Source organism: Lissotriton vulgaris, chromosome 9 (genome assembly GCF_964263255.1).
Source record: "Lissotriton vulgaris chromosome 9, aLisVul1.2, whole genome shotgun sequence".
Taxonomy (NCBI): domain Eukaryota; kingdom Metazoa; phylum Chordata; class Amphibia; order Caudata; family Salamandridae; genus Lissotriton; species Lissotriton vulgaris.
Window position 1 is genome coordinate 345,887,696 of NC_141697.1, and position 14,032 is coordinate 345,901,727.

Sequence of the window (14,032 nt, forward strand, 5' to 3'; positions counted from 1 at the left end):
CTTCGTACATACATGCTGATTCTGTTAGCTTTCTAGATATGGAAATATATATCAAGGACAACAGTATAGAAACTAAACTATACAGGAAGCCGACAGCGGGCAATACCATCCTTCATGCTGCGAGTCACCATCCACGACACCTGATTCACAGCATCCCCTATGGGGAGATGCTGCGCATCAGGCGGATATGCAGCAGAGATGAGGAGTGTAGGATTGCTCAGGAAGCTAGCGAGCGTAGATTCCTGGCAAGGGGATATTCCAGTAACATCATTGAGGCTGCCTTAAGAAGGACGCAGCTAATGTCCTGACGGTAGCACTAACACCCAAAGAACAGGATGTCCACACAACCCCCTCGGGGATGGGATCAAACCACGCATGATTATGTCGTATAGTAGACAACACTCGGCCATCAGAAAAATACTCTATCGCAATAGGAATCTCATACAAGGAGATCCAACGATTGGTCATAGGGTAACAGACAAACCTTTACTCACATTCAGGATATCTACGTCTATGGCCAAATCATTGGTCAAGAACACCTTTGAACCCCAGATGTCTAGCACATGGAAGGCTCTTGGCAAAGGTTTTAAAAAAATTGCCCAATGTAAGGCTTACAGGCATGGGATTAACAAGACCAAGTATGTTGGGTCTTTTTCACAAGAACCCCGTGAAATTACCAAGCGCCTGACTTGTAAGACGGACTATGCGGTCTATGTGCTGGAGTGCACGTGTGGGCTTAGGTACGTGGGGAGCACCCGTTTGCCGGCCCACAAGCGTGTACTCCAGCACATCAGGGCAATTTACAACAAGGACCAAGCCTACCCTGTGGCAAGGCATTTCGAAACTGAGCATAGTTCTAATCCGTCGCATTTATCTTATTTTGTTATCGATTCTGTCTGGCGTATGAAAAGTGGTGGGGATCGAGATGCGAGGCTTCGACTATTCGAAACCCGGTACATTCTAGAATTAGATAGCAAGCAGCCCAATGGGCTAAATGCGACGGAGGACTTGTACACATGTCTTTAGCCTGATAACTAATCTAAGAATCAAGTAACTGCCACTTTAGTCAACAATAATTTTTCAAGCAGATTGTGCATTAGTTGACATCAAGAAGGGTTTTATATGCCAAAGGTGACCAGGATGTAGGATTGTCAATCTAGGGTGAAAATTATGAATGTTCTGATTATAGCTTGTACTGTACTTAAATGTTGTAGTGGAACCACCAATTTTAGAACTTTTCTAATTATAAAGGGGCCCACACTTCTTCTTTTTAATGTTTAAATCTAATGTGCTACTTCAAGAGGGTTACACCAGGAGTGTTCCTGGGGAAGTTAGTATTGGCTCTATGTATTTTTGCACTAGCACTTTTTTTCATTAATCAAATGCACATTTTTTGTTGACCTCTTATATGCCGGTATTTTTTCAGGGTGTCACACAGTCATGAGGAATTTAATTTTCTTGAGCAGAGAGTATATGCCCACTGGGGCTTTATCCGATAGACAGATGTTTAGCACACATTTGCAGTAGTGATTTATTACTACTATCCAAAGTGATATGAGGTGTTACCATGATTGAGACATGTGAATTGATTGCAGAATATTAGGTAAAGTTTCAAGTGATATTGGCCCAGATGTAGGTAAAATAGATTTACCGATTTTTAATTACCGAATTCTACCGATTCGGTAATTAAAAATCGGTAAATCTAAGGGGTGGATATGTAGGAACATCCAGATGTTCCTTTTACCGAATCGGTAAATATCTGTATTTACCGATTCGGTAAATACCGACCGGTAATGCCCCATTCATTCCTATGGGCTTTGAAGCCCATAGGAATGAATGGGGCATTACCGGTCGGTATTTACCGAATCGGTAAATACCGATTTTGACAAGGGTGCAGGGGGTGTCACTTTGACACCCTCTAGCACCCCCAAAAAAGATTCGTGGGCCATGTGGCAGGCATACCTGCCCTAAGGGCAGGTCTGCCTGTCATATGGCACAGGTGTGCATGCACACATGTGCATGCACACCGGAATCGGTATTTTACCATGAAGTTGGACTTCATGGTAAAATACCGATTCGGTAAGGCTTGTGGGACTCAGAAGAGTCCCACCTACATCTCCTTGTTACCGAATCGGTAAAAATACCGATTCGGTATTTTACAGATTCGGTAATTTTACCGATCGGTAAATTTACCGAATCTGTAAAATATGTGGCCCTACATACCATTTTGTGAATCTCGGTCGGTAACGGCCGAAAATACAGATGTTCGGCCGTTACCGACCGACCTACATCCGGCCCATTATGATTAACAATATCCCACTTGGTACAATTACTATACATGATTTTTTAAGAATCTCTATATTTATACATGAATTTACAATGCATTTTAAAATATTTAAATATTTATATATTTTATGATTTGTTCAAATGTGTAATTGCATTCATGCTCAAATTCCGATGTACAACATGGTTTGACAGTATTTCTTCTATGTTGTTTTTTGCACTGTGAAATTGCCCGCGCACTAGCACTTTAAATACCGGCACCAGCTCTAAGCAACTTGCCATATGATCAAGCTTTGTGGAAAGCGAAACCCGTAATGGCGGCTTGCTTGCTGTATGAAATAAAGCACTTTGACTAAGCACTAACTTACAGGTCTGCTCCTTCGTCACTTGGGACTGGGTTGGGGCGGCTGCCTCGAGTCGGGTGGCGAATTACTTATATATATATATATATATATATATATATATATATATATATATATATATATATATATATATATATATATATATGTGTAAGAATCCACGATCCTGAAGCGCCGAAAACAGCAAACGGACACAGCCAGGTACAGACCACAAACCAAGGATTTCAGAAGAAAATAATGTGCTTTATTCCATCAATGGGGATGGCAGCATGACGCGTTTCGTCCGGTGAACCCGGACTTGATCACATGACAAGACCCAGAGACATAAGTGGTTAAATACTGGTACAAAAACGAAACTCCTCCCACATAATAATAGACATAAAAGAAAATAGCCTTCAGAATATAAAATGGACAATCCAAATACATTGTACAGTGCAATTAAGTGCATAAATGCAACAATATTAAAACCACTATACATTTCTAACAATTCAAAAAATTGGAATCTGTTAGACGCATAAAGGGCAAGTGCCCAATGGATGACCACAATATTAAAGTGCATAACTGAATAATCAATGTCCGTAGGACATGTTATATAACCAGTAAATAGTTGTCAAAACCACTAATAGAATTGTAGTGCAAAAAAGAAAAAGTACAGGGTGCATAATCCCAAAAAGTGGGAGCAAACGTTAATAACCCAGGTAAAAACCTGGAGCAGAATAAGATTATAGTGGTAAAGTGCAAAGTGCCAAGAAGGTGCAAAAGTGCGGCAGTGCATACATCTCAATAGGGGGGAGAAAAAGGCAATCACATCATATTAGATTCATATATAGCAGCAAAAACTCGAGAATATCTTAATTTCATAATGATACAGCTGGATTATAGGTATAGAATATAGACACAATATTGTCAATAAATTAATTATCAGAGTAAACAATGTGAATCTTCATAGACCATCCTCAACATGAATAAATAGATTAAAACCTTATAAATAGGTATAAAATCCATTATAAAAAAGTCATGCATATGATGGAATAAAATATTTACAAAAAGTTGTTAAGATCTTCTCCCATGTTCAGGCCATTAGGGATCTTACTGTTTAACCTCAAAATGTATTGACTTTCCAATTGTCTAAGTCTTTTCTCTCTATCACCACCCCTTTTGTTCGGGGGGACTGCGTCAATAACATAGTATTGCAGGTCATTAAGATTGTTATTGTGCACCAGCTTGAAATGACGTGCCACTGGATAATTGGGGTCAGAATTGACAATGGCACGGAGATGCTGTGAGATTCGATTAAATACCTGCAACTTAGTGCTGCCAACATATTGTAGCTCGCACGTACATTTGAGAACATAGACCGCATGGTCTGTTTTGCAGGTATACACATTCTTAATAGGAATCACAGCATCAGTTAGACCCTCAACAAACTCGCTGGTGTTCACACCAAATTTACATGCCCGGCATGAACTACACTTACGAAAACCTGCTTTGTTAGAGAACCAGTTAGATTTGATAATGGTTTCAGGGCTAGTTTTAACCAGAGCATCCCTCATGGAGGGTGCTCGTCGAAAAGTAATATTGGGCATGTCTTCCAACAAAGGGCCCACCACAATGTCTGTTTTTAAGATGGGCCAGTTAGATTTAATGATCTATATGTGTGTATATATATATATATTAATGTCTATGAATATATATATATGTACATATATATATATTCCAGATAGCCTTCAGCGTTGTGCAACACGATTAGCAGCACCCTGGGTGTGGAAACTTATATCTAGCACCATGTGGACACAGCGCATTGCATTGGTTTTGCATATATTGTTCCGGCATAGACTTAGGGTCTGATTCACTAAGGGACTTACAACTCGTAAAGTTACGAGTGCGAAGTCTCCTCAATTGTGGCAGAATATCTGCACTGAGCACTGTAGTGCGGCAATGCCGCCCAAAGTGCGGAGAATGCGCACTCGTAACTTTACAAGCCGTAAGTTTCTTTGTGAATTGGGCCCTTAGTATCCTTGATCATTAACCCTTTGAAAGCCAGTTTCATTAATAGGCGAGGTTTAACAAAAAAAATGTTAATTAACTATGAATGCTAAAATACTCATTAAAGGGAAAGAAATAAGAAATAAGTAGATCTATTTTACCAGAGTAGACAACTTTGAAGAGGACTTTTTTATTTTTGCATTTCTTTGCTGTTTTGGGTTTTCATGGGGTTTTACGGGTTTTCCCCAGAACAATTTAACTGCAAGCACTTTTCAACAATATAAAATATGCGGCATAAAGACAAGCTACATCTGAATACAATCAATATTACGGAATTTCTTCCTATAGACATCCACCAACTATGGGGCAACCGTAACCTTGCAGGTCAACAAAGATGCTTCTCCAATTTACTGCCTGTACAACGTGCTTTTGGGGGCCAAGAAAGCATATATTTTTGAAACACCTGTAATTCCTAATGCTTTGATTCAGTCATATACATAATCATTCCCACAAAATCTACAAAGTTGATTGTTTCTCTTTATGCAGGTGATGAAGTGTGTGGTGGAGGTCATTTCAGACACCCTTTCGAAGCCAAATGCAGTGCCCATCAGCCCAGAGTGCTTGGAAACCCTACGAAATGGTATGTATGATTTTTTTTATACGACATTCTGACACATAGTGATTTTTGCAGACATTTTTATTGGTGTAATTATGACAAAGGAGGACTCAGTTTTGGGGCCAAATAACATAGCGGGTAAAAGTAAATTATGAATCAAGGTTGTAGTTAGTATTTTTGTGTAATATTCACTGAAAAAGAGAGTCATCAATTTTCCATCTGTATTTACTTTTACATATGAAAAAAGGAAATTAGGTTATTTTTGAGTGATTCTAAACCTTGTCAATCATGGCTGCTAGACCAATAACTGTGAATATTTTTTTTTCCTAATAAGATTTCAACAGTTGAAGATGTACTAAAATGTGCATGTTTTTATAGTGTATTGGTTTATTATTTAGGGGTATTCAATCATTGAACCTGGTTAGTCGTTCAAGTATTAGTGTACATTTATATTAGATACATTTGGAAATATACTAGTTTCAGCTTCTTTGTTTCACAATACCCAGATACATATGGATAAATACAGATCAAGGTAGCAAAAAATGAAGATGGATGAATACAGATGGAAATGTCAAATAAAATACAATTGAACCAGAAGCTCTCATTATGAAATGTTAAGCCACACATTGTGTGTTAATATTATTTTGATATTTTCATATTTAGACATACATTTATTTTGAAAATATCCCAACATTACACAAAATGTAAGGATTACTTAAGAAAAAAACAGCCGCAAGCAACAAATCCAATCCAAAATTATATTCACTGACAAATAGTGCTTTTGCCTTGCATAGGGAAAGAAATGCTTTTTCCTGATCAGTAATAATAGTTTGTATAACGCCCACTTAGCAGATATTTTGACAAAAAGTGTACGGTGTCCTGCTATACTATGGGCCCCAGGTAGTTTATCTTTCCATTAAGAAATAGCCCCAGAGAGACAATATGGATTATTTAATTGTTACACTACTATATATAGTAAGATTGAAAACATAGACCTCAAAGTGAGAGGGTAAGCGTTTGGGATTCTCTGCAGTCTCGCTGTACTCTTGAAATAACTGCTGCTTTGTGAAAAGGGGTAGTGCTACAGCAAGAATTTACACTAATAGCAAATCAAACATTTTCTTGTAATCATTATTTCCACACTGTTTGAATTGTATTCGTGTATTAAACATTTTATTCCTGGTGCAGACGAAGGTATATTCCCAGACCATAAACTGGAGGCATTAATAGTCACTTTCATCATAACATTTACGGCCAGATTCATGAAGCTGAATTGCGCTCGCAAAGGGCCAGATTCACAGAATCTGGCCCTTTGCGAGCGCAATTATTGCATTTGGGATTCATCATTCCAAATGAAAAAATCGGTAATAGCGAATTCGCTATTTTCCGATTTTTCTGTAATAGCGATTCCTTATGAATCGCTATTACAGACTCGCAAAACGGGTCTTTGATGAATCTGGCAGTTAATGTCTTAGTACCCGTTTAATACCTCAATGAAACAATCATCATGTGAGTAGTGATCAGCATACTTTTGCAAAATGTTTGCCACTGCACTGCAACATACTTGCCACAATCACTTTGAGCTAGAAAATCATTTAATTTCTAATTTAAAACTCATGCAAAACATGATGGAGTATGTGGCAAATTCAGTCTGCAATTCTACAATTACTGTGGCCGCACAAATGTGTAATTCCAATGGCCAAGTTGATGAGAAATGTGAAACCCTTGCTGATGGACTGGAGATTCGAATAGGTTGCTAGTGCTAGGGCAGAGAGGGTCGGATCCCAGGTCAAACAGAGCCCCACCAGTCCTTGTAAGGCTTTAGAGAAGCACTGGCTCCATGGAGTAGCAGGGTGTGCAGGTGTACGAGGGTGGGAATAGGTTCACCCATTTGATTTCAGACGCAGAGTGGCATCTCTCTCTAGTTTCTCTATATTTGAAGGGACCAACACGCGTTTCAATTAACGCCTCTTTTCTTACAGATGAAAGGATCATCTCCATCCTCCGGCACCAGAACCTCCTTAAAGAGCTCCAGCAATTGGCAGCAAAAGGTACTGCAAGCACCACCATTTCGTTCAATGTCTCTCAAAGAAAAGGCTTGCCTTTGTTGGGTCCAAGATCCATATCTAATTATTTGCACATTCATATTCCAAAATTCTTCTTTTATCAAATTTGAAAATCATTTATTGGGTAATAATGTGACTCTTTCAACTTCTGACCAAGGTTGGGAGATATTGTTACTGTCCGATTTGCCTTTGAAAGGTTCATCGTTCATTTCCCACATGAATACCATGTCACAGTGCGCTCTCGGTAGGTGTTGACCTGACATCAATAATGTTCTGCGTCTAGGATGTCTGCACAGGCCACTCTATAGAACAGAGGTACACCACCCGCCTTTGTGGGTAACGAGCCACATTCATACCAAACAAAATGGTGACGTCCATTCTAACATAGAGCATATCAGCGAAAAGGTGCTGCTAAATGATTGCAACCCAAATACTAACTGTGTCTAACTTTTACAAAAAAGACATTAGGATTATTTTGAAGTAATGGATTTTAATGATGGGTAAAATTAAAAAAGGATCCAATCACAAGAATTGCCTTTGGATGTGTAAGACAAGTACCAGGTCGAGATCAAGCTGCAAGGACCCTTAAGTAATTTTTAGGTCGAGCCTGGGCAGCGCATGCGCTGCTCTGCAAGGCATGCTGTATTGAAGTATGTACCTGAGCCCCGCCCACTCCCTTCCCATATTTGTCATTGGTTGTGTCATTGTCCTTCGTAAATGCTGACTTCTGATTCGTTATTAGGCTTGTTAGTTCCTCCTTAGTACCGCCGTGTCTTCATTTGTAACCTGCCATGAGGACTGCAACTTTGACTTCGATTGTTGAACGGTACGTCTTCTTTAGTCTGTAAGCACTATTTTCTTTAATGAGCTTCTCTTACTGCAGGAGGGTAAAGCATTTGGAATGCAGTAGGAGTTTAAGCTATTGGCACTGTAAATGACAATGCCTTTTATTTATGTTTTAAACACCAAAACATAAATAAAAGGCATTGTCATTTACAATGCCAATAGCTCAAACCTGTGTAAATGCGAGACCTATTGCATTGCAGATGCTTGTTAAATTATGCTGCTATTTAGAGTGTGGTTTAAATGATCTCAATGAGGAGTTTTAGAGGTATTTGGTGCTAATTTGTACACTTGTAAGCAACAATTTGCTAGCAACACTGGCCAAAATAAGGAAAGATTGGATGACCAGTTAAACAGGTGTGGCTGAGGATTGATAGAAGACAAGGCAGGCATGGGTAATACACATAGTGTGAAGCCCTAATCGAATCTGGACTGATATTGACTCCGGCGTCACAATGTTTATGGATGTTTAACATAACAGTCAAACCAAGAACAGCTAGAACATAAAAGCAGATTTAAACGATTAACAAGGTAAAACAGGATATCAACCAATGGCAAGAGTGCAGAACTGAAAGAAAGAAGCCCAAATAAAGAGCCTCAAGTGACTTCTGCCTCATGGACAGCCTGGAGCTAAAGCTGGAAGTGACAGGCTATGGCTCACCAAAGCCATGGTGGCCCTGGTAATAGCAAGAAATATGGACTCACAGCCAAACTCTTCTCTTTCAGGAAAGAAGTCAGTGCTGCCGCATCGGCGGACAATTGATCAAAGACACAAAGTGCAGATTCAGGAAACAAGGAGTCAGTGCTAAATCAGCAAGCACATCAAGAACGCTGACATCAAGGACACTGAGTGAAGGAAACATAAGGAGAGGTCATTGAAAATGAAAGTTTCAGGAATACAGGGAGACAGACTGCAATGGATGCAATAGGAAACTGGAACAGAAAGCAGAAGAGCGAGAGAAGTTTGAGCTCAAGAACAGGCACAGAAAAAGTATAATTTATGGTGAAAGGATGGTAAACAAGGAACAGACAAAGCTGGAAATGATTCTTAATGTGGAATACCTGAGTATGAGTAAGAAACTCCCAGTATAAGCACATGATCCAACACTGCAGGTGGAAGGCAACCTTAGCACATGCACACACAAACAAACATATTCAACACCCTCTAAACTACTGAGATCAACTAGGAATCCTCAGGAAATATACGGATGCTAAAGAAAAAAACAGCCCAACCACGAAATCCGTCAGGGTGCAATTGGTTAAAAATCGTGGCATAAACCTGCAAGGTAACACAGGAGCAGGGATAGGTGCAAGGTAAAAAAAATAAGCCCTTGGGAGGTCTCAAAGCAGCACTTCTTCAGCCAATTTACAAGTGACGCATTTGCGGAGATGCATCACTTTGTAAAGCCATGAGTCACATTATACCTGCGTCAGGTATAATGTATGCAGAGTGGGCGTTCCCACGCAGGAAAGACTCGTAAAAGTGAAGCAGTGAAATCTACAAGATTTCACTGTGTGACTTCCAGGATGCTACTGCGTCAAAACCTTACGTCTGCTTGAAGCAGGTGTAAGGAGGGATGCAGTACAATGAGTCAATGCGTTGCAGGAGTTGTGTCATGCTTGGGACACAACTCCAGCAATGCGTGACTTTTGGGCCAACAGATGCATGAGAATTTCTAACGCATCTGTCAATCCTTGCGTCATGGTGCGCCCTATTGTAAATAGGGCACATCCATGTTGGCGTAAGGATATCGCAGGCTGGCGCAAGGAAAATGATGCATCTCTACAGATACATCAGTTTCTTGTAAATCTGCCCCTTAGATCTTAAAGACATTTCACACATGCCTGAGAGTTTCACTCATGGAATGTTTAAGTCTTGGCTAGACAGCGCATGCACTGTCTTAAAGAGACGTGTTGTTTTCTATCTGAGGGCTTACATGTCACCCATCTCCTACGCCTGGTAAACTTCAGTGTCGCTCTAATTTTCTTTGATGCCATTTGTCATGGCACGCAGACGTCATGCCCTCTTCTTGCGTTCGGCCCTCCCATAGTGCATGGACCAAGTAAACATCTCCTTACACTGCTCCCGGTTTGCAAAGGAATTGTTTTCTTTGTTTTTTAGAAATCCATACAAGCACCTGTGTTTTCAGGCTGTCTCCCTTGTACACATAAACACATACCACTAAAATGCATGTGTGTGTACACAAACAAACGCAGTTCTCAAAAAGGTGTTAAAACATGAACAGCACTTGTTTATTTTATTTTTTTGTATGATCCGATGGCATTGGAGTACTCGCTCCATCGTCCGTCTTGCCACAGCGAACACAAGCTGATGGTATTGGAATGCTTGAAGTGCTCACCAGTTACGTTACTCAATGATGCATTCATTTTTTCTCACTGACCCTGCTTCAAATAAGGTTTCTTTTCCAGTCGTTGCTTGCCCTTCTTCTTATCCCATCCTGTTTCCTTGCTTGCCTCCCTCCCCCCACTGTCTCCCCTCGTCTCTGCTGTTTTTTTTTTTTGCACATTCCGATCGAGCACTTGTTCCATCCTCCATCTTGCTATTGTGCCAACACCAGCTGATGGTATTGGAGTGCTTTCAGTTCTCACCAGTTACATTACACAGTTACACATTCATTGTCATAGGCAGGGGCAAGCATAAGTGACTAGCTCAAAATCACAAATTCTTCAGCTGACCCTTGAGATTCAAACCTGGTTCCCGATGTCCCCTGTCAGCGGCTCTGGCCATTACACCACATCCTTGTTTCACTTCAAAGCTCCTCAACTGTTTCTCACTATCACTTCCACATTTGCTTAGCATGATCCTGTCAACACCAAACAAGCATTGTCAAAGCAAATAGATCTTGTTAATCCCCGAGCTATTGGCATTGTCAATGTGATTGCCTTTTAGCCATGTTGTTTAGCAGCACATCTGCGGATCAGCATGGCTGAACGTCACTGAAAAAAAGTGGTATGATGTGGCCAGCGCAGGCCACATCATAACGCTATTTTGTGTTAGGAGGGGCAGGACAACAAACTTAACATGGGGTTGAAGAGACTCGCCTTTGGCTCAACATCATGTACTTCTGGGCTTTCAGCCATGCTTATCAGCAGATGTGCTGCTAGACAGCATATCTAAAAGACATTCACATTGACAAGGCAAATAGCACATGCATTGGAGGGACCTATTGGCTTTGCCAAGGCATGCTAATTTATTGCAAATGGAGTACGGTGTGTAAACAGTTTGAATCCGCTCCAAAACATGTTTCCAATGGTTCTCTTTGAAAGCTGTGAATAGGTAAGTAGGTGAACAAACACCTCAGATATGATGCAGGTTGCAGTATGCTACAAAGCTTTCACGTGGCCCCAGTTAGCACACTTTCAAAAAATTGCTAAATTTCAGTATTCACCTTTTGCAATTTTCCATAATGTCTCATTATTAAGAGTCTGCCCAGCTGCGTGTCTTAAACGTCCCTTGTCCAAATTGGCACACTTGCCATGTTTACAATACTGTCCTGCCATCTATTTTTTATTGCCCAGTTTAACAAAATTTTCATTCAATTACTTTACAAAAAATATTCCTATCAAGTCCAAATCAAAGAATTATTTACCTGACACCCATTCGAGCAGAAAACCTGGATTTGGATGATGATTCCCGGAATGCCACGAGCAGTAGAAATGACATCATGCACCCTTTGACCTTCGCTGTCATCACAGGGTTGACCACCTTTCCCCCCATTGATCTCTCGTCAGCCACCTGTTTCCTGCTGAGGAGGTTGAAAAATGGCTAGGTGTGGAAAATACAATAAACAACCATGGTTCCAAGATCTGTGCACCATCTGTTCCTGTCTCAGCCTTATCGATCTCTGACACTAGGGGACAAGAGCAGTGCAAGGGCACCAAACTGCAAGTCAGAAACTGCAGCTGCTACCCTAATTGATGCCCATGGTCTTGGCCCTGATCTAGTGCCTGTTCTGTCCAGGGATCAGGTGGGGTGGTGACTGTGCCTGGCTCATGTTCAGGGGACTAGTTCATGTTTTTGTTTATTTTTTTTTTTAAGAGTTTTATACAGCGCGAACTAGACCCGAAGATATCAGGTATCAGAGTGCTGTATATGATCACCAGTTTTGTTACACAAGGACACATTCATTTTTGTTAGACATTGCGAGATTAGGTGATTTGCCCAAAATCACAGCATGTTGCGCGTTGTTGCCGAGACTCGAACCCGGTTCTTCAGCTTCGACGTCGTTAGTGGATCTGGCCATTGCTGGTACTGTGGCATCTGCCAGTGGTGCAGCTGGTGACATACAAATGTGGCTGATATGGTCTGCAGATGTCCAAGATGAGTCATAGGTCATGACCCGCCCCAACTGCTTTGCGTCTAATGGTCGATCCTGACAATTTAGTGAGAGCGGCTGAGAGTGGCTCATGAGCTCCACTCTGCAGGCCAACAGATGCAAACAGAGGAGAGTCTCTTCTACTCCACATAAGATTTTGATAGTAAGATGTGGTACAGTATCCACCAAAAGTCGCATGTAAAACTTAACATCAGAAAATTCAAGGTTACACTCACTCCTTTACCATTATTACCTCACTGCCTATGTAGAATACTCAACTTGCAGCTTTTGCTTTTCATGGCACAACATTTTTCTGCGACCTGTAATATTGTTGTACTATAATGTCCTCGTGTTTCTGTTATCATGAAGAACATTACTATTACTCTTATAAGCTATAGTATTATTATTATTAGTATTCATGTTAGTATTAGTAGTGTAATACAGGGGATTCTGCAATCCGTATATAAACGCCTTTCACTAATTTCTTTATACTGTTCGAGTTGCGACAACCCCAGTCGCCTATTATAAAGAAATGACATCCGAACTAAACTGTAGTAACTTATTCTAGTTGAGTTCTGGCCTCACAATGCCTACTACCAGAGCCAGTAGCCGCGGGTAATAGCAGATAAGGTTATGTTGCTTTTCTTTTTTCTGCTTTTTTTTATAGTGGAAAGTAAATGTTTGTGACAAGCAGAAAGTAGATATTTATGGTAATATTTATATTGTTTTTGCACTCCTCAAGTTATTATAGAAAAGTTAGAATCTTTCTGCAGGTTTCTTATATGCCTTTATTTTTATTTTTTTAACTGATTTGTATTAAACTGATTGCAATCACGAAGAAACACGTAAAAAGCTGTTAGATATTTGTTGCAAAAATATATTGAAAACATTCTCTGTATTTCAAATGAAAGAGCGATACATCAAGGATTTAAGTGGTTTGTGAGAAAGGTGATGATGTGACCATGTATTATAATGAATAAAGTACCCCCTGCTGCACATAATACTATTGCAAATCACTTTGCAAAGGACTATAGGGTCATTGAACTCCTCAGTGCCCTGCAATATCCTTATAATGTATGGAAGGGGGTACTTTATACCATATATTAGTAGTTTTATCTAATCTAGCCTGAAAGGAGAATTTGCTAATTCCCATGTTTTAAGATGGTTGGGGTAGAAACAAAATCCAAATCTCTTGAGTAAATGGTTCTTATTGTTTTTTATTACTGCAAGTTCCTATCGCTTAAAATGCCCTTTGATAGTGTGCACTGTTGATGCCCGTCTCTGAATCGCCATACAAAGTAAGCGGACTTCTTAAGGTCACAGCGTCCCACCAAGGGGTAGAGGCAACCGCAAGCAGGTTTTCCATTTTCTGTCAAGGGGAGTAATGCAAGACGAGCGGAGTGGGGATCATTGCATAATTATTGGCAGATCATTTTCCACCTGCACTCTCCATGAGCATTCATACTTTCTTGACTCTGGCTCAACTTACTTGCTCCCCTTCCTATATTGATCTATTCCTCCAAAACTGCTTAGTATCGTCAT

At 40.3% G+C, this 14,032-nt stretch overlaps 1 protein-coding gene across 3 annotated transcripts in view; it reads left to right on the plus strand.

Annotated features, from left to right (window-relative positions):
• CHGA (chromogranin A) overlaps window positions 1-14,032 on the plus strand; it is a 96,306-nt gene that overhangs the window by 56,810 nt on the left and 25,464 nt on the right. For all 3 annotated transcript variants that reach the window (XM_086937696.1, XM_086937697.1, XM_086937698.1), the window contains exons 3-4: window positions 5,175-5,268; window positions 7,227-7,295. In XM_086937696.1, coding sequence (XP_086793822.1) covers window positions 5,175-5,268; window positions 7,227-7,295 — 163 coding nt within the window. The remainder of the gene's footprint in view (window positions 1-5,174; window positions 5,269-7,226; window positions 7,296-14,032) is intronic.